The sequence below is a fragment of the Temnothorax longispinosus genome, chromosome 1 (assembly GCF_030848805.1).
Source record: "Temnothorax longispinosus isolate EJ_2023e chromosome 1, Tlon_JGU_v1, whole genome shotgun sequence".
Classification (NCBI taxonomy): Eukaryota; Metazoa; Arthropoda; class Insecta; order Hymenoptera; family Formicidae; genus Temnothorax; species Temnothorax longispinosus.
Genome location: NC_092358.1, coordinates 20,955,011 through 20,982,724, shown reverse-complemented (window position 1 = coordinate 20,982,724; position 27,714 = coordinate 20,955,011). Strand labels below are relative to the sequence as shown.

The 27,714-nt window shown below is 42.2% G+C and overlaps 1 protein-coding gene and 1 long non-coding RNA gene across 4 annotated transcripts in view; one reads left to right on the top strand and one right to left on the bottom strand.

Moving 5' to 3' along the window:
- Nucleotides 1-27,714, bottom strand: part of Nachralpha6 (nicotinic acetylcholine receptor alpha6) — a 222,444-nt gene that overhangs the window by 74,227 nt on the left and 120,503 nt on the right. For 2 of the 3 annotated variants that reach the window (XM_071784423.1, XM_071784402.1), the window contains exons 7-9: nucleotides 17,272-17,347; nucleotides 13,532-13,726; nucleotides 1,252-1,338 (exon numbers count right to left, since the gene is read on the bottom strand). In XM_071784423.1, the coding sequence (XP_071640524.1) occupies nucleotides 1,252-1,338; nucleotides 13,532-13,726; nucleotides 17,272-17,347 (358 nt within the window). The remainder of the gene's footprint in view (nucleotides 1-1,251; nucleotides 1,339-13,531; nucleotides 13,727-17,271; nucleotides 17,348-27,714) is intronic. The other variant, XM_071784414.1, reaches the window with a different exon arrangement.
- Nucleotides 1-27,714, top strand: part of LOC139816753 (uncharacterized) — a 278,339-nt gene that overhangs the window by 139,158 nt on the left and 111,467 nt on the right. The gene's annotated exons all lie outside the window — the stretch shown is intronic.

The window sequence follows — 27,714 nt, the reverse complement described above, 5'->3', positions numbered from 1 at the left end:
CAATTGGACGAGCTTAATGGGTTAGAAGTCTGAACAGAGATCGGATGTTCCTCGTATCACTCTCCGACGAGAAGGCGGATCTGTACCACTAAAATGCGATAAACCGGTGGTGGGATTTGGAAGCTTTTAACGCTGATCCACGTGATCCTTCGCGACATTCTCGACGCTCTGCACTAGTGCAAACTTATACGCGCGGCATACACTCCGGAATCGCCGTGACAAGAAGCTGTTTTCTTCGCGTGATACGCGCCTGGAGGAGCAGCGTCCCGTCCCGTCCGAAATAAAAAACAGGATTGCGGCTCGTAATCGCGGAACTTGAACAAACTCGTCGCACAAATAATTCCGCGAAACAACGCGGAGATTGATGATCTCTAACTTTCTACTCGGCTTCCGGCGTGGCTTTAAGAAACAACCTTATCTCGCGCAGAAATAATGCAATTATCTAAATTAAGCGTGACCCTGGGCCACGTGGAAGAAATTAGAGACAGAATTACGGGATAACAAGGCCTGGGAGGTAGGACAGAGACTAGGGAGGGAGCTATCGACTTTCAGGAAACGTATAATCCTGACTCCCACGACGATCTTTTAATTTTCCCACCACGTTTCTGATTCGAGTTTGAGCAGCCTGTTGGCGCGATAGGTCGCCCGAACACGCTAGCTCTTTCGAGAAGTAATCGAGCTGCTCTTTTTCGGTGTGCCTGATTCGCGAAGCTTGCCTTCGAGCGTTCATTACCCGAACGATAGGACCGATCCACTTGCCACATTCTAGACTACCTTTGTAATCCGTCGTCTTCGTTTTCCGCCTTACTGTGTGGTTACTTCTCGTCGAGGTTTTCTAGGAATTGCGCAAAAACAGGCGAAGGTACATTTACAGGGCGCGCCGTTATATCATCCATTGAGCAATTAATTAAAGACTTAAGTGGAATCCTTGTATAGGGTTACTTTGAGATTATTAACGATTCACTTATTCCGAGTCGAGTACCTTCTTGACAGCGAATGGAAGAATAATTTAATAGTCTGTACATTTATTCCACCTGACATTTGTAAATAATTTATGATATTTCATCGCTGGTAACGTATATTGCCAATATGCGTAATGGTTAAATAAATACAGCCATCGTTAGATAATATACCGCGGCGCGCCCTACGCGTTTCACGGATATATATATATACACATACGAATGTATGTACAGACACTGTAAAAACACGCTTGCCAGATGCGAGTTACCGTTGGTTGACAATCATAGGTACCTATTAAAGGGACAGCGTCCGAAGTCGTCGGCATGCTTTCTGCCACGAGGTTCAGGAAAACTGTCAGCGACAGCAGAATGGTCACTCCTGAACAGGTCCAAAAAATTAAACATCAACACTGCGTCGCAACGCGCGGGCTTAACGTGCTACCTTGGATCTCTAGGGCACCTAGATTAGGTCTTAGAGTTCATTAGGCCGTTGACGCCTGGGGGAGGGGATGGAGATCGAGATAAAATCGTGTGTACAATCACTGTCGAGTGATTTCTCTGAGTGATGCAAGTCAGACTTCCGAGTTTCCCTTGTCCGAAATTTCCTGAGTTCGTTTCAATTTCTGATTCGCACTCTCGTATCGTGATCTGACCGATTGATATCTGCTGATTTGTGAGCCCAGCTCGAACTGGGATGCGATTTATGGACTTTTCTTTCGTAAAGTTATACCGTAACATCTCCATATTTTCGACCACGGAGAAGTACGTATAGTTTAAACGATGCGATCCTACTAATGTGAAAATTTAACATATTCACCAACTTTTTCAGCGATTATTTATCGCATTCTTTACGCTACGTTGCATTTGTAGTTTTATTTAGAGAACAATGTCGTACGAAGAATGTATTTTGTACGTAAATTCCTAACAGACTCGCTAGAAATGTAACGAGAGAAAAATAGCGAGAATCCGCCGCATCAATACAGAAGTGACTAGTTTGTGGATGAACCAAAACTCGCTGATTACGACGTGATATTAATGACGACGAGGGAATGTCGGGTATGATCCGATAGAATCTGTGCGATGACCGCGCGAATTACGCGACTCTGCGCAAACATTCGACAAGACATGTCTGTGAGCTCGCTCGCATGATTAAGTGTGGACGACCGCGAACAATCGAATCCCGTGCATGTATTCCATGTAGATTCTACTCGCCCCCGGCAGGATTTCCAAGGGTGGGATTAGCTCGCAAAGTTCGGAACGTGTAGCGGACGCGCGGGAGCGCGGAGATGCGCTGTACTTGCGGAGGATCCGCAACGTTAGGCGACTTTGGTGAATCCGCCTAAGTCGCCGGCAACTCCATTACTGCGTAACAGCCTTCAAAGTGACCAGCAAAATTCGATTATCTTACCGCTCCTCTCCAGAATTGGGAACTTCTGCGAGCGATTGACAACTCTTGTCCGCGTGAAACGGACGGTCCGACCGCAAACTGATTGGGTCCGGTGAAATTGGAATTGTCATATAAATTCATGGAGAACCGAATAATTCGATTAAGAACTCAGTATCAAATGCTAATTGAAGGGTTATTACTCTGTGCAGGATATGGTATATAGGAATAGAAGTATAAATGTAATATTTATGGGAGGTAACAATTTGCAATTAACCTTTAGCATTAATAAAGTTTTTCAGTGATCACATATTAGTTGGACAAAATATATAATTATTAAAATAAATTTAGTAGAAATAGACATATAATTTTTATGATCCTTAAAGACTAAAATTCTCGTTGTAGAATTATGTTAAGATATTAAAAATTTAGCTAGGAATTATTTGAAAAATTAGCCTTCTTATTTATATTTTATATATTGACTGAATTAATTATTGCTTGTGTCATGCGTGACAGAAAGATAAACTTTATTACTTTATTGTTATGGGATATCATTACGTATATAAAAAGATAACTAACTAAAGATAATCGGGCCTTATTATACTTTCGTTGATGACCTGTCCCTATATACGGAAAGAATTTTTTGTTATATTTTACCCTTAAATTCACTACAAACTTGAAACAACTTGGCAATCAAGGAATTTTTGAAATATACAAAAGACATTTTATACAAACAACGTGATAAAAATTACCAAGCAGATTGGTAAATTTTGAAAAATTATTGAAATTTTCTAGATATATTTTAGTAAAATTAATCAAACATATTTTATATTTTAATGCAATAGATATTAATACTTTTTATTATGGTAGATATTAATCAGAATAGCTCGCATAAAATTCTTGGTGGATACATGTTGTTCCACAACTACCATGATTTCAGGGTAAATTCTAAGAGAAAATTCTCTCCGTGTATTCACTCTGATAAGGACATGCGAAATCACGTGATATTCCTTGAACGAAACTAACAAACCGTGATGTCGCAAGTTAATTCCCCAAGTTCGGAGCATTACGATGGCTCTTGGAGCGCGAGGGACTTGACAATGAGTCATTAAGCTTGATGCATGTATACGTAATTAAGTTACATGAAACTTCGCTGTGGGGCACAGTGGACTCATTCTGCCAGTCGATGAGTTGCCGTCGTCATTAAATTGTCGTTCGCAAATCGGAAAGAATGAAATATGCGACGCGTCCGCTGTGGTGCTTCCAGAACGAATCTCGCGATCTCGCAGTCGACGAAGTTAACTGGAAACGCGCGCAACTGAGCCGTATGAGCAATCGATTAATAAACAATTTATGTCAAATTATATTTCTTAAAAATATCTTCAATTATCTAAAAATGCAAAATTGATCAGAAGTCTCGTGAGACTACGATATTAACATTTCGAGATCGTGTAAGTCGAGGAATCTTTTCTTTAATGATATTTAAAGTCAGCTACACAATATCGATTCGGAAAAATTGGAAGTAGTGAAAAGAATACCATAAATTAGCATGTCTTAAAAAATATCCAATTATTTAAAAAACGCAAAATTTATCGGAAGTCTCGCGAGGCTTAACGTGAGCGTTTCAAAATCGTGTGAGTCGAGGAATTTTTCCTTCAATAATACCTAAGGTCGGTAGCAACTTCAGGTTGTACTTTTCACTTGCACTTTAATTCGTTTAATGGCACGTTTAAGTGAGATACGATCGAATGAGAGCACCGTATTTCGATGAGATCGACGGACATAAACCGCGACAAGGTGCGTCCGCGGTGGATGGCAAACCGCCAATAACATCGGGGGTTGTCGGTCAGCGGGGGAAGGCGCGGAGCTTGAGGAAGGCTGACCAATTAGTTCCTTGCTATTAGACCTGAGCGCTCGCTGGAATACCGGAACGCGTGCGCGATCGATACTTTTTCGAAACCATCCAAGAGACTTGTAGGCGAGAAGCGCTGATCGCACGAGCTGCTTTCCCACACGTCGCACATGACAGATTATTATTCCAGAGATGTGGAAGTTTGCCGATAGAAAATATACAGACTGATGATAATAATTATAAGATGAAAAATTAATTTTTATACACTATAAGAAAAAATTTTCTGCAAATTTTCGATACCTCTGTTGTCTAATACATTCTTTTTATACTATGTGCTGATCGTTGTGACAATCATATAATTGTCATTGAAAAATATTTAGAAAATATATTAAATTTCAGTTCTATGAGTTTTATTTTATTATAATTTCGTTATAATTTCGTCATAACGTATAATAATTCTCCAAGGTTTCAGTTATTAAAATATTGAATTGTATTTTTTATTTGCTATTATAGAATAATATGTTTCTTAATTTTGTCGTCGATTGACTTGTTTTCTTTAAATGTGCTAGAGAAATATTTGTTAAATCAGCTATTGCAAATCACGGGCATCGTATATTTATGCGAAACAGTATGTAATGTTTGCGTATGTACTTATTCATGCGGATACTAGGAAAACAAGTGCCAAGATTCTTCTAGTCGATATATCTAGGAAAAACAATGATAAATTTCTGACATAAAGAGTTAAAGTAGATTCGAGCGCTTCGTGTAGCTGGCACTGTGCGACAATTTTTTTTTTATAGTAGTTCCCTTCGTTGAATTTATGTATGCAGCGTATTACTGCCTTTTGCGTATAAATATAAAGAATACCGAGAAACAGTCAATGTAGATTTCTCCAGCGCATCAAAAGAAATATGGCGTTTGATTAAATAATCATTATAACTTTTCTAACCAACAATAAGTATCTTCACGTTTCCCGAGTACTTTTCTGTTTCAAAATGGTACAACATTTGCCCGTTAATTGCCACGTGGGAAGATTTTGAAATTTGCCACACAACAAGTTTACGACTTGCGTCGCGTCCCGCTTAATCGCGATAAATCGCAAAGAGCAGAACTTTTCAGACTTTTCACTACAACTTCGTTTCAGTTGATTTCCCATCCGAGTCTCTCCGCGTAACAAGTGTTATAACCGCCGCGGGAATCATGCAACCAGTCTTAATGGAATTTCATTCCGAGCGAAACGGTGCACGAAACGCTCACTTGTTCTCGAGTAAGATGATGCCTTTGGGGGATGCCAGGCATCTCTCAGCATTCATTCTTACTATCGCTATTCGATTTCGCAAGTAGACCACTTTGTTTTATTTATTTATGGATTATTTGCGAATTTTTGCGACCTCGTATATATTTATATAAATTCATTATACATTTTATTCTTAGTTCATTTTACCATTTTGTATCGTTATCTTCCATTACCTTTATATTTATATTTGTATATACATTTCTGTTTACCGTATATTTTATATCCTATATTTTTCATCTTTTAGAAAACTCAAGGTATGGTATAAACGCGGATGTGTGTGTGTGTGTGTGTGTGTATGTGTGCATGTAATTTATTTTCTTCTCCTCTTACACTAAATTCTGTTATATTCTTATGTCTATATAAAAGACGTCACGTTTATTGGCAAGAGAGCGAGGCAGAACGGTTACATGGGCACCCACGTCGCACCCTTTGTCATGATAATGTTCAATCAAACACAGCTCTCAACAAGGGCGAGGTAGTAACGCAGCGCACGCATTTCTCTCGCATTTATCCGGTTAATGAAATTCGCGAGCGGCCACAACGAAGCCCCTCCTCCCCCCCGCCCTATCAGAATTTATAGCGGCGTGATGTTATGTAAATTTCGTTTGCGCGCATTTTTAAACATAACCAAGTGTAGTTGACGCGACATTGTTGTTAAGAGATAGCACCTATGTATATTCAGAGCGCTCAGGAGTGGTCGTGTAATTTGCAATGATGCCACTTTATATTTTTAATTGACAGTTCGATCAATTAAAATCAAGTATCCTCCTAAGCGCTATAAAAACAACTTCAACGACTGTGCATCATACAGATTTAAGATTAAATTACGCTAACGTTTGATCATACAATAATTCTTATGCTTATTTTCCCGAGTCAACGAACGTCGCAGGATTAGATTCGCGTAGGTTTACATGTGGGAATTATTATCGATGCTCGGAAATTTGTAATGACCAGGATGTATCGACATTCCCGAGATAAATGTGACGTGAAGCACCGAAAGTTCCAAAGTCCCTAATCCTCCGTGTGATCCTCGCGAAGGAAAGTTCTGTCGGACGTTAGAGCGGATTCGCGCAAGATATCCTGGACTTCGCCAATGATTAATTACGGGATGGAGGAGATAGATGTCCAGAAACAGGAAGATGTGGTTTAGGGCGAGGAGAAATGGAACTTTTTGATAAATCGAATGTACACGGCAAAAATTTCTCGATAAAAAGTCACTCGAAGCACATTGTAAATTATTATATGTAAAGTATGTTACAGATCTTTATAATATACAGGTATTTTACAAATTATTTGGATTTTATGTTGTCAGGAGGTAATTCGCGGAATGTATGTTAGCATCAAATTTATGGTTTTAATTTATTTGGCTTCAATTAAAATTTATGTTGAAATATAATATGATCGGCCGAACACATTAGCAAGTGATCGGTGATAAAGTTTTCCATTCGGACAAGAAAAACTATCCCGAAGCATCATTTTCACGTTTTCGTCCATTTTACCGAGTTGCGGCAATTTTTGGTGAGAGAAGAACGAGGTTCTTGCGTCTTAAGTGGCAGTAATATCTTACTTGGGTTTTAAAGCGCGCTCAACTGAACGTCAAAGAAGAACGAATGACGTGAAGCAACAATGGCAAAAGGCTCGTCGAAGACAAAAGAAAATCCAAAGACGAAGCAGAAACAATGGGACAGAGGTGAGGAAATGAGGAGAGTGCTATGAAAAGATACCGCAAGAGTTTCGGCTGCTCCGTCGGAAAACCCATCAGTAGATTGCACCCCTGCCGGTTTCACCCGTCATAAGTCCCGTCTTTGCGACACCGGGATTTACTTCACCGGTTTCATAAAGCGACGCTTGACAGCTGTGGTTGAAATTGCCACAGATTTTCCAAGTAAAAATTTTGTAACTGGGTCGCGGACGTTGACGCTTTATTGGTCCCCCGAATGATATAACATTGCTCATCGTTACGTGAGCTCTTTCACGCGGAATACTATTATACTTGGATTATACTAACAATAAGTGCGTTGCGTTCTGCATTCTGTAAAGTACTTTGCATTCCGTGTTCTGTAAAGCACTTAGAATTAACGGTTTTATTGTATTATAGACAGCAATAAAATTAAAAGAATTAATTACCGTATTAAGGGAACGAGTAATACATGTTTGTCGTCTTCGTGAAATTCAAGCGGATTATTTGCATGGAATTAAAATTAAATTGCGTAATATGTTTGAGCTTTTACGCATGATATCATCGCATCGTGCCAACAAAGGGTAACGGTAATCATGATAATTTTCAAGACACACTCGCTCGTTTAATTCTCGTGGTAACATCGTTCCTATGAATTAGACTCTTGGGATGTTAAGTACCGCAGAATACCTCGAATCGCAAGGTAAGTTTGAGGAAATCTATATACATTTCTCTTCTGGGAATTGGGAAGTGCAAAATGGAGCCAAGACACCAGATTAGAATAATTCATAGGAAAAGTTCGTGAGAACGAGCGCCTTTAAAACTCAATTAATCTTGATTCTTCTCCCGTATTTTCCGAATGATTAGAAATGTACGCCTCTTTACAGGTAAATATCAATTAAAATCTTGTTAAATGTGAATTTGTGTATTTTGTGAAATGTAACAGTTTTGATAATACATGAGATAGATTTACATTCCAATAAACAGCTGCTCGAAGAAGTATTTGGTTTAGTATCGACGAGAAATTTGCGCTGATAAGGCAATTCCGTAAAGATGTCAGACCGGCACGCTCAAAATCGGCGATTGTGGCGGTAAGAGCAGCGTGCACCAAAAGTTGAAAGTACCAGTCGGCATCGAAGAAGTTGCCCGTTCACTCTAATGACATCGTCGCACCAGAAATTGCGTCGGCGCGCACGTGAAGATAATCTCGCGGGATTAACGACAGCGGCTGCGTAGCCGGCAAAAGTTATCTGCGTCTTCTTTCTCGTTCACGATTTCTCATCTATCCAGCGCGGCGCGGCGTAGGGAAACTTTGCGAAAGAGTGCGACAGTACGTCAGGAGAATCCTTAATAAGGCAGCAAGTGCTATCGAATCCACCTAGATAAAGTCGCGACGCGGAGTTTCTTATACTTTCTCGGTTTCACTTGGTTAACTTTGATGAGCTATTATTAAATACACAGAAAAACGAAACTCTAGCGCCAGCTATAAATCGAGGCCGACGTGTAATTTATTCTCGTTTAATTTTTACGATACTGACGCAACGAGCGTTTGTGTAAAAACCGTTCTGAAACTCGGAAATTTAATTTCAACTTGATGAATGATAGCTGGTTTCTATAATAGAAGTATTTAATCGATTTATCCAATTGAATTACGCGGCTCGTGTTGAACTTTGTGCAAATAGATTGGTTTTAATTATCATCGAGATTGGCAAGAAACAGAGGAGATATTGTTAGTGCTTAGCAAATGATTAAGGATTAGGCATTCGCACAATGCATGGTGCATGGACGTGAACGTATTTCGTCGTTGTAATATCCAGGAACTACCATATGAAGTATGACACGTGATAATGAGGTACCTCGCATACAGCCGCGTTGCAATGCCAGGCTTCACTGTAACTTGCCATAGTCGGCAACGTCAAGCACAAATTGCACGCACCGAAAGCTCGCCGAGCACTTGCGTTAATGGTGTTTATTTTAGTATGATTATTAGGTCGTGGGACGTCGGGGATTACGATTGACAATGCGTCCAAGATTCGCTCGCATTTAGATATACGAACAGAAATTAGGAAATAGAGGGAGCATGTTAGGAAAGAGTAGGTGGCGCGCTTTCGAGGAAGACAGAACGAAAAAAGCGAGATTTATCTACCGCGGATAGATAAACACACGTATAACTCACAGAGATTATAGTTTGTCTAACTTCCGTCCGGTATCTTTATAGATCGCGAAAGCGTGAAAAACACACAACGCGCATGCGAACGTTATCCGTATTCATACATATATATCTTCGTTTTTATATATTTTTACATACGAGGTATTTTATATACGAGGTCGCATTCGCTTCTTGTCTCTTCCATCGACAGAATGACTGGATTGCTTGTTTTTTGCTGTCTATCAAAAAAATTACATGACGTTGAATAATAATATTGTCAATTTCTAACGAAACAATGGTGAATCTCATTCGATCGTATATTCATATTTTTTGTTATATCGAGATCGCGATTTATGCGAAAGGGTATTAACGAATATATATTTAAATATACGTTTATCACAGAATGTCCGATTTTAAATTTAATAACAGTTGTTTTAACGAGAAATATGATACTAAACTTTTTTCCACAAAAAAAGAAATAGTAATCATCGTTAGATCACCATAGAGCATTATATATCTTTATAGTTTTTTAACTAAACTATAAAATTGAATAAAAATAATTTACTGGAAAATTTAGATAGACGAATACATCATTTAATCACAAAAAGTATTTTACTTTCCATCGCTTACAGTTCAGGTAATATTTAATGCCTCGACATTTCACTTAAAAGAAAATCTACTCCAAGTTGGTCAAAGAATTAAGGCTAATGGTTCTGGAACATCTTGCATAATCCGCATCTCGATCAAACATCTCAGGGGGAGGCTTGGAAGTTTCAAATTTCTCTTCTCGCTTCGTAATTTAATTTATAGCATAATTTAATCGAAACTCATTGATGTCACAATAAAGCCGAATGTAACAGCCAATAAAGTTTCGATCTCTGAATCAGCTCTGAATCAGCATTTATACGCGGCATAATATCGATTCGGCACTCGGCTCTCTGTCTACGAGAGAAAATATTTTCACGGTACGTTTTGCGAGCTACCGAAAATAATGCGCGACGTAAAGAGCGCGCTATGTCCAGTTCGTCTCTGACACCATAACATCGTAACGTTTGTCGAGAACAGCTTCGAACATCGGTCTCGACGTCGATTTTGGGTTGTCGTTTTTACCGAAGCACTACAGGGAAATTTCAATTCAATTCCCCGCGAAACGACGAACGAGAAAATCGTTTCTCAAACCGGCCATGGTTATGCGAAATGACTTGTCAAAGTGAGATTGTCATTTGTAATACTTTGTTGACATCAAGAAATGTATTTCTTTGTGTAACGATATATATATATATATATATATATATATATATATATATATATATATACATCGCATTTGACAATTAAATTGCAACTAAAGCACAAGAGCTCGATGTTCATGTTTAAGTAACACGTTTTTGTATTAGGGACAGTTCTAGACGGAGATTTGGGGTCTCCGAGGAAAAATTAATGGAAAAATATAGCATCCCTGCACAGAGATATCGCCCGGTAATTGCCACAGCTTTTGGAAGTTCTCTTAAATATGACAGATGAGAGAACGACCGAGAGAAACTTGACACGAATCTCGTAATGGATCCATCATAATTACCGAGGTGCATTTCCGACTAATACCACGTGAAAAATAACGGGAGGCCACCGCGGAACGAAGGTAGTATTAACGGTAAGTGAGAAAGTATCGAGAGCTAGATAATCGTGAATTGACAATTCGGGCCGCGGGTCACTACGACAGTCACGTACGCCGACGGATGGGTACATATACGGGGTATAGGGGTATATGTACACCATATATTGTGAAACCAGTTTGAAATCGGAGTCAATACATTGGCGGAACGGCTCTCTAATATCCCGCTTTGATATCTCGCCCGATTTTATCGAGTCCACCGATTGCTTCGAATACAAGACGAAAATTATACACACACCCGTTCCCGCGGCGTGTTTGGAAAGCCTGATTGAAAGTGGAGTCGCACGAGACAAATCAATAAGAAAAAAGAAAAAAAAATAATCTACCGCTGACGGAGGATTCATGAGACGCGGAAAAGTTAATAGGAAAAAAAGAAATCGATTGGTGGAAACGATCGGAATGTTACGGTCCTCAGCTTGATAGATGAAATCTGGCGGTGCGCCGTTCACTATTCCCACGCGATCTTAGGAAAATCGCGCGAAGTACCCCGCGGGGAGAAGTCCCATTATCTCTGACACATGAAAAACTTGGACGAGAAGAGACGGCGACTTTTCCCGATGCGCTATCGAGAGCACCGGAGATTGGATCTGCCGGTGCGTCATGAATATTCACGAGGGTGCGGATGTCATTTTATGCAGTTCATTCGGCGTTTTGGTGTAAGGTGAGCCCAGCCCAGCGATTGCTGCTGGTTATTCGTGTGTTAATCCTGAATAATTGAAGGGTCCCGGCATTATCGGTGCCCTATCGGTCGACTATTCGATTCTCTCGATTGATAGACCACCTCGGAATTATGAATTCTTCGACTCTCCATGACCAATAACTTGTCACTCCCGACGGATTTAACACTTCAACGTCACCCGTGGACATTTTGTTGAAATGGAGATGTCCGCAGAGATGTGCGCGTGTTCGAACAGAGAATACGTCAAAACTCGTCGATATACCATCGGCCAGTATTCGAGTGCGGCGCTCATCGTGGAGGCCTCGATGGAGAAAACGCGCGCGTAATATTTCACGTAGTCTACCATCGTTGCAGGACCAAAGGAGTCGTTCGAGAGAGGCTTATTCCGCGGAGCCTCTAAAATATGCATCACCGACGGCGTTTACATGTCGAGATACGCGGGTGCGCTATGTAACATGCAGCGCGCGCCCCTTACAGACTAACGCGATGTACTGGTTGCCCGACGTATCCAAAATTCAAATCACGCGGCACTCTTCCTCGAACGACTCTTCGTAAATGTAAACGTGGACGTATAAGTCCGTGAGAGACGTCGGAGTTACCCATAGACATTGCGATTTTACGAGGTAACGTGGCGACCGCACTGGCGTCTGCGCAAGAAACGCACGTGCACCAAACGTATCGACACGTAATAAGATGACATTACCCCACGTGAGAAATAGATATTACAGCGAGGAGTATATCGATTTTTCGATTGATTGTGAAATATGTAGTTGTTTCGAAGCTACCGCTCCTAGTCTGCGACAAGATTTCTCACAACGTCCCATTTATCACAATTAAATCGAGATCAGGAGATGATTTATCTACCTAAATATACCAGGATATATCCTAAATCGGTCGAAATTGATGTGAAGGATAACAGTCTCCTATTTTTCCAGCGATATAACGCGACAATAAAACTCCTACTAATGGTTAAGTGTAATTGCAAAGGTATATTCGACTAATCGATACGCGAGTGAAAGTGCACGCGCACCGTCGTCGGCGATAAATATACGGAAACGAGAGCTTTCGAGACATCGAGAGCCCCGCCGAACGATTTAACGACAGCAGCCGGAAAAGTGTGCGTGTGATCCGTGAGAGGAAAAAGAAATGGAGTCTCGCTGGTGTAGATCGCCGTTACACGAGAGTCGCCCGACGAAAACGTTGCGCGACGTCGTTTGGTCGTCCGTGATCGAAGTAGAGTCGATCTTGACTACTTTCCTTCCGTCGTCAAAACGAAACAAACGTAGGACAGTCAGCAGTGGCGCCGAGAGTATAAAGTATCAACGGAAAGTATACTTACAGAAAAGTAAAGACGTATAACACGTGTGTAGATATGTAATATATACAATATATCGTCATGTATAATAATATTATTATTATGTTCTTTATTAATAATATAATATTAATATTATTAACGAGATGATTCCATTCATTAATAAAATATCACTCGCTAATTGGAAACACAATTTGAAAGTTGAGCTAGGAGAATTTTTATAAGTATAATAATTTATGATAAATGCATAAACTATTATCCATTGATAAATTAATTTCAAAGTTTTCAACTAAAATATCTTCCATCCGTTAGAAAGTAATTTCACTTTTCAACTTTGTAAAACATTAAGGTCTTAAGAAATGAGAAAATTTACACGTGACCTCATCATACTTTATCTGCACGTTTTATGAACTTCTATTTCAAGAGCTAAATATATACTATGTATATATTACATATCACGTGAACAGTAATAATTCCAATGAATCAACCGAAAAGAAAGGAAGGGGTGTGTCTGGCTAGTGTGCAGGCAAGGCATGCTACGAGTTACGTTACCTAGGGTGAGCTTCTCGCCGGAATCGGGCGGCAGGGTGAAGCCCAATAGGGCCATGCTCGATATCAGCACGCAGGGCACGATCAGGTTGAAAAAGTAGTAGAGGGTCCTCCTGCGTATCTGTATCGTGAATGTGACGTCGACGTACGGCTCCGGGCAGCATTGATACATTATCGTGTTCTTCTTCCCCGGCATACCTGGAAAAAGTGCCAGCACCGATGTACACGCCGACATATCTGCCCGAGGGACTAAATACGACACGGATATAACAATACGGCGGGAGTAATCGTTCGCCCTTCGGTTGCATTCCTCGATTACATTCCGCGAACGACCGTCCCTCATTTTTTTTCTATTCTTGCTCGCTATATATTTTAAATCCTATTATTTTTAAAATAACGTTCTTCTGCTGAGAACATAATAAAGCGCTTGCCTATCCACTTATCAATATTACTATCTTTATATCCCTTTTTATTATTTACCGTCCTTTGTCTTCTTTACTTTTTGCTACTGTATCTGTATCGTGTGTCTTGAGAAGACTAAAATCCCAAGGCATAAAGTGGGGTCTATCTATCATCCATCCATCTGTTTTATCGCGAGGCTACGTGAACTCGTGGAGAGAGCCGTAAATGCCGTCGAGTCATGGTGGCACCCTGTGCCCGAAAGATTCGTGCGAGCGAGTCACGTCGTGTTACTTTCCCGTAGCAATTTTTCTACGGTTACTTCTCGTGGGCTTGCCTTAAACTACCTTAGGATTACGGCACGTCTCGTAAGAAACAAAAAGATCTCGCGAATTCGCGAATTTCCGCTTTCGTTCCAGCCCGTTGCGCGACGAGTTGAGCTACTGGCGAACGAACGGCGACGATATATGTGCTACGCGATAAAATAGAACTTGCCGTCCTCGCGAATTTTAAATACGATGCACCTGCTGTGGCGCATTCTCTCAATGAAGATGGGGGAAATCTGCTAAAGACTAAAGGCAACCTCTTGACCGCAACCGTTCGATACTTTTTGAGGATGGAGGGTTTCTTAATAGCTTCCGATCGGACGGGCTCTCGAATCGATCTCGAACATCGCGATATCGGATACTCACTTGTTGCTGGTTGCTCGTTCTTCGAGGACTTTTTCTTTGTATTTCGGCACGTGGACCATGCTCGATGCATCCGCCTCGAGATAATTAACGTGTCTCCGCAAACACGGGTTTAAGGGCGACACTCTTAATTACACGCGCCACATCGACGCGCCGATTAAACGTGTCGGCCACCAACACACATCGAGTGTATCGTTTTGTCGGTCGGAGCACAGGTCGGAGGCATCGAGCTGGTGTTTTATTTTTTGGTATCGCAATTGTGCACACTTTGTCTCTGCCACCGCTTAAATAGCCGAAGCTTAATATCGATTAGTTTCAATTCAAGTTTTTCTTTCATTCACCTCCTTCAATTTGCAAAAAAAGAATATTTTATTGATTTTCATTAAATTCATTAAATTCATTAACAAAATTCTAAAAAAAATATAAGCCTATATATATGTAAATATGTCAATGTAAATTTTTTCATTTTATAGAGCATACTATTGCTTCCCATATTGTTGTTCTTTATATCTCTCTTGCAGTTTCATTCTATATAGAAGAATGAACCTTTCTTTCAAGGTATTTTTCTTTCTTATACGGATATCAGCAAGATTTTTTCAGATGCTAGACCGAGTCTATCAAAGATTCCATCTCCCTTTCGAGCAGTTTCGACGTGTCAACAGTCCCGGCCGAATCCACTTCGAGAAAACCGTCGTACGCGAATAGCACTTTTCGATACGCGAGCTCGAGGAATGTAGTCGTAAAGGAACATGGGACCAATAAGTGAGAGGTAGGAAAAAGAAGGAAGACAAGAAGGATACGAAAGAATATAGCGCCATGTGCGAAAGAATACCGCCGTAAAGTTATACGCCATTGCGGCAACGCCGAGACACGGAGACCCCATAAAATCCTTCGATTTCTATTTAGTCGCGTGACATCGATCGCGACTTCGCACGAAACGAGAAGCTCCAGGATACAACATCTGCGAACATGACGGAAAGCCAGAGGGAGAAGAGAAGGGGGGAATAGGGGAGGAGTGGTTGCGGTTTCTTAACGGCTTCCATCAGCATTCCTTCACACACCAATGACGCTGTTTCGTATCACCAGCGAAATTTGCGTTCCAGAATCCAGTCGAGAAGCTGGAACGAATCACGACGGAGATTTTCTTTCGCGATACACCCTCTTCTTTTATGAAAGCTGCAGAAGGTGGCTCTGAAAAGGACGATAGGATGACGTGTACAAACTGAGTTAAAAAAGACTTTTTTTTCATCGTATAAATATACAGCGGAACAATTCAAGATTCTTGTCTTGAGGAACTAGGGAGTAATTCGACTTTTTAAATAATTATGCTGACGAAGTTGAGATGAATAAATACATTTGTACTCGGGAATATTCAATAGACCGACTGCGCCAAGAGACAGTCGTAACTCCGAATTGTGTATTCGTATCATCGCTCAACACAAAGTTGGAAGCGGAGAACGGGCTTGTCGTTATTTGCGAGAATTAGTCTCGTAAACGAAAGATCGCTCTTAGGAGGTAACGATTTGGAGGACCCGAGCTTGCGTTGTTATTGAGTACAATTGTGTTGAATAAATACTCTGATTGCGTATATGTAGCGCAATCGCGATGAAACGCGGATGAAAGATTATAATCAGCCGTTAAAGATATGACTGCGTAATTACCGTTCGAAAATAGAATCGTTGAATTCCATAATAGCTCCTTGCAATATATTATTGCATTCGTAATGCCATCCCCATTCTGTACTTTTACAACGTACACGTTGTACAAACAGATTCGCAAATTGCGACGGATTAACGTAGGTGCATTACCATTGTACATGCGTGCCGAGAACAGACGAGGCTGAAGCCTGAACGTGAAACGGCAAGAGAGAGAATTTCAATTATGTCAAACTGACTTCTTTCTTCTCTTCCACATTTATATACTATTCATTTTTTTCCCGAAATAATAACTTTATTGAAGTGTAAGTAAGATGAATTACACTATACATATATAGAAGCGAAAATATAGAATGCTACACTTCAAGAGATAAGGTATCAGCAATAAAACTACTTATAAGCCTAGACCTTTACAATTAAAATAACAGTAAAAAAAATAATAATGATAATATTATATAATATTATATGTGCGGATATCCGTGTATGATTTAACATTAAGAACTTTAATAGATATAATAGATATAAGAATTTTAATAGATATAATTTTTTAATAGAAATTAAGTAATATGCTTTTTGTTTCACAATTAATATTTGTCGACCATTAAGACAACACGTCGATCGAATTCTTTTAAAATTTTGTTTGTTTCGATGAAATAATTTTTTATGAGAGACAAAGTGTAAAAAAAATCGTCGCTATTTTAAGCGTTGCTAATACATATCAATTTTAAGTGATATTGAGTGATAATCAAAATTCTCAAAAATTTATTTTTATCCACTTTTTAAAATGCATTTTATACTACTTAATCCAGCGCTTTACTTCCGTATTATTACTGCAGAATCCACTTATTGATGCGCATCGAGTCGATTCGAGATTTTATTCTTAGCCTTCAATAGGCACGTTCCCTTACGCACACAAACACACATACAAATATACTCATGCCAATACAGAGGCAGAGTCTGATTGGCCTGACAAGTCGTAAACTTGCTCAGTGAAACTCACCGATGAGGTACCATTCCCCGTTCATGATGAAATCGGATAAGTCACCACCCTCCTCTGAGTTGAGTACCAGATCGAGCTACCAAGGTCAAAGTTTGATTAAGATGGGCACGTATCTACACGATGGGGAACATTTCGTTTAGGTAACTCGAAGCCGAACGTGCGCATGCAACTACTGAGAATTCCGCTCGTGCGACTATATCTACGTCTACACTACTACGTCTACGAGATGGTGCATCCGCAAACCGACGTTACGTGATAAGGCGTGCAACGGGAGAATCCGTTTGGCCGTGGGACGGTGCGAAGAAGAGACGGTGATTTCTCTCTCGTGAAGCGGGGCGCCGTGAGCGCCTGGAAAAACGCGTTCGTGCGGTCGACAGGCGGAAAACTGGCTCTTCACCGTCGCTGAAAATTGCTTTCCGCGTGGTCAAGAAGTCCTCGTTCTCCGATGGAGGTTCGCAACTTGTGCTCGGCTCCGCCGCGAAGGCGTAGTAATCATATAGCCGCTCTACGCGAAACTTAAAATCATATCACGCATCGCCGCGAATATTTGATAAGGCAAGCTCGTGGAAGAACGGAAATTAGTTGACTTTAGCTTTCGAAGAGCTTTAAGCTATTACATATTCCGTGATACAAGATTTTGAGAGATTCAAAAAAATTTTGCGAGAGTTTGATAAGTTTCCTGTCTTCGACGAGTTTAAGGTGCTACAAACGAGATATTAATCTGAGAGCTTTACGAAAAGTAAAGTCAATAACCCTCATTCCTATCCGTACATATTTTCGTACGATAAAATATTAGTTTTAAGAACAACTTGGTTTATGTAGATTTTGCGCTCGATTACTCCGTGCAGATATTTTAATTAAAGTGCGATAAAAGTTGACCAAAAAATTTCACAGCCTGCTACTTCCCTACGCGGATATCGCGCTGCAATCATATTAAAGTAATTAAAAGAAGTCTTGAACAAAAGATTCCTGCCGCTTACATCTCCGCTCTTATATCTGCATGGAGGATTGGAGGACGGGAAATAAAGTGACGATGCCGGAGATACTTTGAAAAGATTTTCCAGGTTCTTTTAAGCTTCGTGCCGCTCGTTGGGTATCTGTTGCTCTTTGATCTGGCGCCAAATAGGATATGGTTTGCCCGGTTCCCATGGGCCATCGAAGGCTCCGAAGAAGCCCTTTTCTGATGGATGGAATAACCCTGGGCGGTTCATTATTTAATCATTTACAGAAGCAACGAAATCGCGAAGATCAATGCGAATCATATATAAATCAAATGGAATAATTTTATGTGAATTCATAAATACTTTGATATTGTCGTATATAAGTTTTACAAACACCTTTTCGTTCCAAGCTCTCTCGCGATATTGGTAAACGTTATTCTTTGGGGGGAGAGATGTTATTATTCGTAAAGACGTTATTTTCCAATATTCCTGGGCACAATAACGGTAAAACGAATTCGATAAGACTTCAATAGTTCTTGATGCACTACGTATATCTTCGAGAGGAGCGGTACCTCGTCTTTTTCTGAATATACGCAAAGATCCACGTCACGTTCGTAGTTCGTACCGAGAAAATTGTAAGGGGGTTTCTGGTGTAGCAATCACATTTGCAGTTCGACCGTCGGTTACATCGCGTTTATTTTCTCGTTCTCGAGAAGATTCCCTATCCGGACTGTCATTGGCTCGTCCAATCAGATCGTTCGTTCATTCTCTCGCCATCGTCCTCTCTCTTTCCCGTCCAAATCTGATCTCGTCTATGATCATCCTCCGTAATAATTCCGACAAGCGCTGCTTGCCGGAACCTGTTGTACAGTAGGGTATATCGTAAAATTTGTAGCGAAAATTATGATCGGATACACCGGGGCTCGTAAAGTTAGCCCCTCATAATTCATCGCGACACATATATATTTTGCTTCGTAGCTTAGTTCGGCCCTTACTCCACCGGAGCGGCTAGCGGCTACACGTGGTATACTGCGCCAACGCGATGCATCGGGAATGGACGTCTCGAGATGTAAATGCGCTGGCTGCGGCGGCGCGGCGCCGCAACCCCTTAACTAATTAAATTCAATCTTCATATATAACGCCTCTTATCCAACAGGCTTAATCAGGCCGATGACGTTAAGAAGCGGCCCCGCAGGATCCGGTTCTTGCACGTGCAATCGAGCGCCTCGTCTGATAATCATAACCTCGGGTGATTACATTCGGGAACGAGCCGGTTTTCGCTATCGACCGCTAAATTCCACCTGTAAAATCTAAAATCGTAACCGGTATAATTGTGACCGGTTCGATTTTCCGCGTACGAGGACAAATGTACCTTCTGACATTGTGTTCCCACCGATTTGAATAAACATGATGATTATACTCGCATAGATACGTAATATTGAAATACGAACCTATATACAAATTATACCGGCTTCAATTTGTTACTGTAAATGGATGCATGCATGCAAACATTAATCTGTAATCAATTAGAAATGATGTTAGTCTTTAACATCATCTCGATGTTTTTCGATTGCAACGTAAAACGATAATTAAACAAACGCTTCGGTATCTTTAGAGGTGTACGGATTTGCAGACTCGATCTCTGACTGAGAGACCACAAATTCTCCTAATTCACGAAACTCTCCGAAATATCGACGCTGCACAATCGCGCCGGCGATCGTCAGCTTGGAGAACTCTTTCAACGGGCAAGGAGTTACTCGCGCGCTTCTGAAGATACGATTGTACGAAGTGAGACCACGCGAAAATAAAATGTGATGGCAGCGGACTTGATGCAGAGGAAGGAACGTCACGGTCGGAGCACAGTGTTGCGCTCGTGTTTCGCGACGTCATACAATCGCGACTACGTTTAAAGTCGATTCAAAACGATGAGGCGCGATTGACCATGCTCCTTAACGAGTTTACATTTACACGAATTCACATCCAAGCGTTCACACATGTATACACGTATACAGACGTACACGAACGCGTATATGTTTTCTCTGTGATCGGGGGATCGGAACTGGCGAGCTGTAACTATTCGGCAAGTTCGAGTCTCGATACTTCGGGGTATAAAGAGCGCGGCTTATACTCGCGGAACATACATGTGGAAGTTATTTTTGTACATCGATTACGATACCGAAATTTGAACTCGCTAAAGTTACTCCGGTTTCAATCCCCGTTTTGTAGTTTACTGATGCGCGAACACGTTCACACGGACACGTGACATGGGAGGACATGGAGGGAAATCTGCGTGTGAGCGTTGGGGATATCACCTATGCACCGTCAAGAAAGCATGCAAGCTACGCCGCGTTACGACACGAAACGGCCATTAATTTCTGTACATATATATACACACACACACATGACATGCGACACACACGCTGTACAGACATATCAATCAATACGGTTGATGTTGATACGTTGAGTGACGGAGGGCGAAATGGATCGAACAAAGTTCGGGTGTACGACATATAGACGACAATAAGTCTTCAAGTTTGGCACAAAATACAGATATACAATTTATATGTCAAATATGGGGGGGGGAGAGCAGTCGATATGAGTCGAGGGGCGGGGGTCGGGGAGAGACAATGTTTATATGCGGCAGAGTAATTGGTGGAAATGCGCTCGGACTGCATTTCGATGCGGGGAGGCAGTGCAACCTGCAGCGACGGCGACGGGCGACGGACGACGGGCGATGGCGATGCAGCGGCGCGTAATCGGGAGGTCGAAAACGAGCGACGCATTTCGGCACCTATCCCATCGGGTCACGATGGATCACAGCGCTCGTAAATTTCGCCGCGTGCATGCGTGCGAAAACGTGTATGGGATGTCCCTCGCGTTACGCCGTTGTCTAGAATCTCTCGCTGTTCGGCTCGATTGCGTCGGGTGTTTAACAGCCGCATTTTAATTGATTTCCGTCTAGCTTTTAACGAGTCCTACAAACGCGTTTCGAAATCCATCGAAAAATCACCGTTACACTATTGATAAGAGAAGATATTCGCGCGGTGATTTCTCACGACGCGCGACGAGGGAAAAAAAGGGAAAAGGATCTTCGTTGCGATTGAATTGTTCCGGTCGATAAAGCTCGGTTCCTCGACGTGGCCGCGATTTAAGCGAGCTACACACACAGAGATATGTATCAAGAAACGGTATCGTGATACCGTCTCATGAGTCATGTCTCATCGTGTGTGGGTACGTCTCCGAAGGTTTCATGTATCAATAAGTATCAACGAGTATCGATACATGAATCTAGTCTCCAGCTGTCGATGGAATACATACTCTCTAAATCTGAATTAGTGAATAGTCACTGATTCAGATTTAGAGAGTAGAGACCGAAACAATGATACTAAGCTATGTCTCAGCTTGTTTTCAAGTGTGTAGAATAATCTCGCGATAGATCCCCGCTAATCGCCACTGTGAAGTTGACACTTCACTTTCAAAAATCATGCACTCATTGTCGGTACTAGAGATAAGTGATACCTGCTACATATCGCAGTGTGTGTATGTGTATAGTACATGATCTGAGACATATCTTATCGAGATGGTATCACGATACTGTTTCTTGATATATATATATATATATATATATATATATATATATATATATATATATATATCTGTGTGTAGCCCGCTTTAACGAGCGAGACTTCCGAATGTTTTCCGAACATTTCGAATTCACCGAGGGGGACCGAGGTGAACTCGGACGAAAACGCGCAAACGAGCTCGGTATTGATCACCGAATCTCGGCCGATCGTTCCGCTCGTAAATACCGAATTCGCGTAAATATCGTATTCCGCGGGTGCGCGCATATATGCACGCGCACGTGCGTACGCGGTTTGTGTTTTCCGCGGTTTTGGACGGGAGAGTCGTTTCTGCGTGATATTCAACGAGGTAAGGGCCAACCGACAAAAATACGCGGCCCGTCATGCTGTTCGATTCCCCGTGTAGGGCGCGGCATCGCTGAAATATGTTACAAAAGCCGCTTTTCTCAGTTCCACAAAAATTTTCGGCTGCGTGAAATCCGAGGACGAAGACGAAACGTTACTTTCCGACGTAAAATCCGCAAATTGCGACGTTTCCCGATACTTTGCGCAGTTATCTCGATTTTTTTTCAGAGCGCGACGCGAGATATCCATAAAATATTTCGCTCGCGTAAAATAACGCCCCACGCATCATAAAGTTACGACGTTATACGCGCAGGTTCAGCTGACTGAGGCACTTTTTTTCACGCAAAATCGCCAAGTCGAGTTAAAATTAAAGAAGAAAAAAAAAAGGGAAGAGAAAGAAATTCCACCGCTGCCGCCGCATGCTGCACTGCGAAAGAAGGGCGGCGGTAACGGCACCGCCCCGACATTGCGATATATTTTTATGGGTGTGGGGAGTTGGGGGTTTTACGATTCTTTACGATCTACAATTCTCGTCCGACACGCAAATGTGGAAGGAGGAAATCGCCCGCCTCGGCGCGTCTTGTTGTCTCGGTTCTTCAACGAGTCCTCGCCGATCGCGAGGGCGCGCCTTATCGTCGGTCCCGCGCGCTCGCATGACAATCGATTTGCGGATATATAACGAGCGCGCGACCCTGCGATTTCGCGATTCTATGACCAATCCAGTTGTCGGAACGAGACGCCCGATGCTCTGAGCCGAGACAGCGCGAGCGAGCCGTGTGCGGACAATTTCCTCGAGCAACTGGGATGTCCAACTTCTCGTCGAGTAACACTTAAGGGTTAGTAAGAAGAACGCAGCTTAATGTATTCATCGAGAGAGGTCGGTACATCTTTCCCTCTTTTCTTTTTCTCGTTTCGGCACGTGGTCTTACATGAGTGCCCCAGCTCGCACGCACCGCACGTTTCACGTAGCAGATTTCATTACAGCTTGATCTGTAATTCGTGATCGAGTGCGCCGAGGGGCACGCAAGTAAGAGCGCATCCGAACAAACGCGTTCGCTTCGCGCCTATGAGTCGCGTATGATCATTTTCGTCTCCTTTATATCAAGGTCTGCCACTTAGCGGTAAAGTGCCGTCATTGATTTTAGGAAATTTCATCGTTATTGTTGTCATGTTGTGTTAATTATGTATCTCCCGTTGTCGCTGCAAGTGAAAGTTTGCACATAAAATTGAGTGTATTGTAACTTTACGTTTTTATATATTTCGAGATCGTTATATAATTATCTTATCGTCCTCAGAACAAATTTCATTATGCAACGTGAATGTCTACTCTAGACAGATACTGGATACTTATCTGACCATACGTTACGCGTTCTGCGATAAAATTAAATCTGTCTCGTGCAAAGTTATCGTTTACACGCGAGTTGAAAATACGCCCGATCGATTCTTGGCGTCATTCTCTGCCAATGACAGACAGACAAATCGAAACCGTTCGTGGCGCCGATCAATACCAGCATGCTCAAAATAAATGTCCGCAACTCGTATCCCGTTGATTTACTAACCCCGGGATTTCAATTCGAGGCGATCGAGAGGAATGTATTTCGCTGCAGTCAAATGGGCACGCGGCCGTCCGTCTTGCCTCGACGAGGAATAAATTCCGAGAGCGGGGAATTTCACGGGCAACCGTGGGGGCGGTCGCTCGAGGATGCGATACTGACGGATCGACGACTGCAAGGGTGCACGACAAAGACGAAGGAGAACTCGCGCGGGAAACGCGAGACGCAACGCGAAAGAGAAGAAGCAGCTGCTTCAAGGCAGAAGTGTCGTTGCACACCGCGGTGCGGCAGAAACACACGTGCAACAGGTGAAAGGCAGGTATCGAGCACCTCGTTTATTTCCCGACGTCTAGTCTCGCCCGGGCGGAGAAAAATTTTATTGTCGCCCTCCCCCGCAAAAGTGCGCGTCGCGCGGGTCGCGCATCATGACTCGATTAGAAATTTGAAAAATGGCACCCGCCGCGCCAGGTGATTCGTGGAGTGGAATTTTTCGGCTTTGTGTGCTCGTATCCTCAATTTTCTTTTCCTTCCGTTTTGCTTCGTCGGCCGACTAATTTGTCAGGTACTTTCCCGGGCGTACGTTTAATTATGCCTATGTGTGCGAACGAGAAGATTGCCATTATCATCAGCACGCGGAGAACACGCTGGATGGTAAACTTTCGCGATTCCTATCGGAACACTGCCCAATTAAGAATTTCTCTATGGTGCACATAGGGATGATAACTGTGGAATATCTCTTTCTCGCTTTAAGCGAGATTTTGCGACGATTTTCCTTGCCGCGGCGAATAGCTTTGAGTGCACTCGCGCATTTGCATTCCCCCCATCTTGTTCTTTGAATAGGGTCGCATTTGAAATTTTCTTTGCCCTTTGAATTTTCGAGAATGAGCTCGGGTGACGACGAGCGGCTAAATTGCCGTGGAAAGATCGTTTGTTGAAGCGTATTTCACGCGGCGTGAATGTGGGTGATGCGAAAGGGAACGGCGGCGGTGAATGAAAATCTGCGAGATTGTTCGCGGTCTATCATTCGCGAATGCAAGTGGCGTGAGAAACATGCGCCTTGTGTCGCTTGGCAACAAGAAACCGTCATGTGGCACAATCACCGCGCGCACGTATGATGTGTATATACGTGTACGTGTAGCGTAAACCGCAAGCCGCCGATCAGCAAACGCGCGCGAATATTTATTGACGTGTTATGCGCTTAGGGTAGATTAGACACGCGCGAGTTCGTAATTTGCGAGGCGCGTGCAAAATCCGGTTAGCTCACGGTAATCAAACGTAAGCACTGCGTTTCTTCTCGTTTCTTTTGTAAAACGTGAAATAGAAGCGAAAATTACGGTTTTAATTTTACGGCTTAAACGTTGCACGCACGTTCGATTTGTGCGTGTGGATTCAATTTATCGGTCTTCACATAATTAATGAACGTACGTCAATCTCCATGTTATTTACGCACGATTCGAATTAACGCAAAATTATTGCGGCAACTACGATATTGCTCTTCCGATATGTACATAACGTATACTATGAAAACGATACAGCGCTGGGAATATTTGTGTATTCAGCTCAGGACTCTTTTTCGCCAGCTTATCTAACCTGGTCAACCTGGCTAACGTAATCAACACGCAATTAATATGTTCTCTGTAGTAAATAATATCGGCGAATGAGATCAGATTTCTAAGCAATTTGTTACTTCCACTTGCAAGACTCCGAGAACGTGATGTTTGGCAAACGTCATTGGAATAATTAATTCGCTGTCTCGAGGATATCGATTCTTTTGAAGGATCGCCCCGAATCAAGATACGAGAATCAACAATAACGACAAGAATCTCTCGATAAGATGAGGGCACGCTGATATGTGCGCGAAGCGAACGCGAACTTAGCCTAAGCTTTGCCCACAGCGAGTACTCATTCTTTGGAGATTCTACGTTATAATTTTTTTTTCTGTTACAGAGCATTCTTTCATTTTTTTCAATTAATCGATTCGATCCGTGTCCCTCCACGTGTTGCTACATTATTTAACAATAGTGTTGCTATAGTAGGTGTTATGCGTGTTACCTTCATGTAAATTGAAACAAGACGAAGATAAGTGCCAAAGTGTCTTTTAAATTGGACTTTCCTCGTGCGCGAAACTTTTTCTTTAATAAAATTCAATGTTTCGGCTACGCGTTAAGAATCAATCTTTTATTCCGTAACAAGTTCGCTATTAAGTATCCTGTAAACCAAACTTGAAGGAGACTCATGATATTATTATTAAGATCCACGGAACTCTGTGGAAAGTATCTCCAGCAAATTGTAATCTGTGTTGACGATCAATGGACTAGTTGAAGTTTGGCTGATCGGTAGGTCGGATGTATTATATTCGTGAGTGTAAACTTCGACCCAATATTCAATTAATTCTACCGCGTTTGTCCCTTTCCCTCCGTAATTCTCTCTAGGTGCGATGTGTGTGTATGTATTTCATACGTGATCGCGTGTATATCTTGATCCACACAGTCGGCGGTTCATTGATTTGTATTATAGATGACCCATCTGCCGTGAAACAGGGGTTAAGGATATATTCGGTTTACGATTAACAGTTCGCCGACAATAATCTAACGTTGGGTCACGATCCCTATTCCATCTTTCATATTGCCGCGGGAATTTATGACCTGCTTATCAACGGAATCTTATAACAGTTGTAAATTGCGAGTTATTATACAGGAAACACTGTCGCCGTAAGATAGCAGAGCTTATTTATAAGTTATATAATTTTACTGATAATTCCTCAAAGAATTCGACTTCGAATTGAATACGTTCGTAGATGTTTGAAAAATTTTTCGGTAGAAATTTGTTCGATTAAATGCTGATAACACTTGTCACGTAAACTGTAGTTGCGAAATCTTGGGAATTACCTTTATGATCATGTTGATGACCACGTGACATACTATTGGATTCTGCTATGTCGGTCGAAAGGAAATTTTCGGCAACACACGTGTATGTTACTGCAAATGGTCAGTTGAAGAAAAGGCCAACGGATCGAAGCGTCTCAGAGGTGGTTGGCACGAGGATCGATCGAGAATTAGCTCTCGTGGGTGTCGGATCAAAGCGCGCGTGCGACCAGGACGGAGAATCTCAAGAATGAGGACTCGCCTGTCTCTGGCACGGAGACGTCACTCAGCTATCGACTCCACGGAAGGTAGGAAGTTCAGTCTGGACTCACTAGTGGATCGGCAGATTGCAAATGATTTGACCCTTGGGCGATAGACTAAACGCGCGGTGGATCGCCGAGGAGGAATTGCTCTCGAGGAGGAAATATGAGAAATAAAAAGGAAAATGAAGAAAGCTGGATTGTAGAAAAAGAGAGAGGGGAGAGAGAAGACAGAGAGAAAGTGGTGAGGAGGGAGAGAGGGGGAGAGAGAGGGGGAGAGAGAGAGAGAGAGAGAGAGAGAGAGAGAGAGAGAGAGAGAGAGAGAGAGAGAGAGAGAGAGAGAGAGAGAGAGAGAGAGAGAGAGAGAGAGAGAGAGAGAGAGAGAGAGAGAGAGAGAGAGAGAGAGAGAGAGAGAGCGACGGGAGAGGGTCGGGAGGAGTCCTCGCAAATTGTTCATAAACGAAATGGCCGGAAGCGTCGGCGATGACGAAGCGACCGGAAAATTGCACGGAACGGGAGCGTCGTCGTCAGTTATCCCGCTGAATGAACGCGAGCGAGGCGTCTCTCTTTCTCTCTCTCACACTCTCACTCTCTGACTCTCTCACGCCTCGGATAAATCGACTCGAGAGGAAAGTGATCCTTGACTGCTGCTGCTGCTGCTGCTACTGCTGCTGCTGGCGCGATTACGTAAAGTGGTGCGTAGTCGCGGATTACGCGCGAGCACTTCCGTAATCCGCCATCGACACGAGTAAGAGGGGCATTAATTTCTCCTCCTTTGATCGTTTTTCCCAATCGACGTCATTCTTTAATCGGTACCGTGCACAGCCTTCGCGTTATAGATTTTGATAATTGGCATTATTTTACGTAATATTTAATATATCGCGGAATTTGAACAAGTA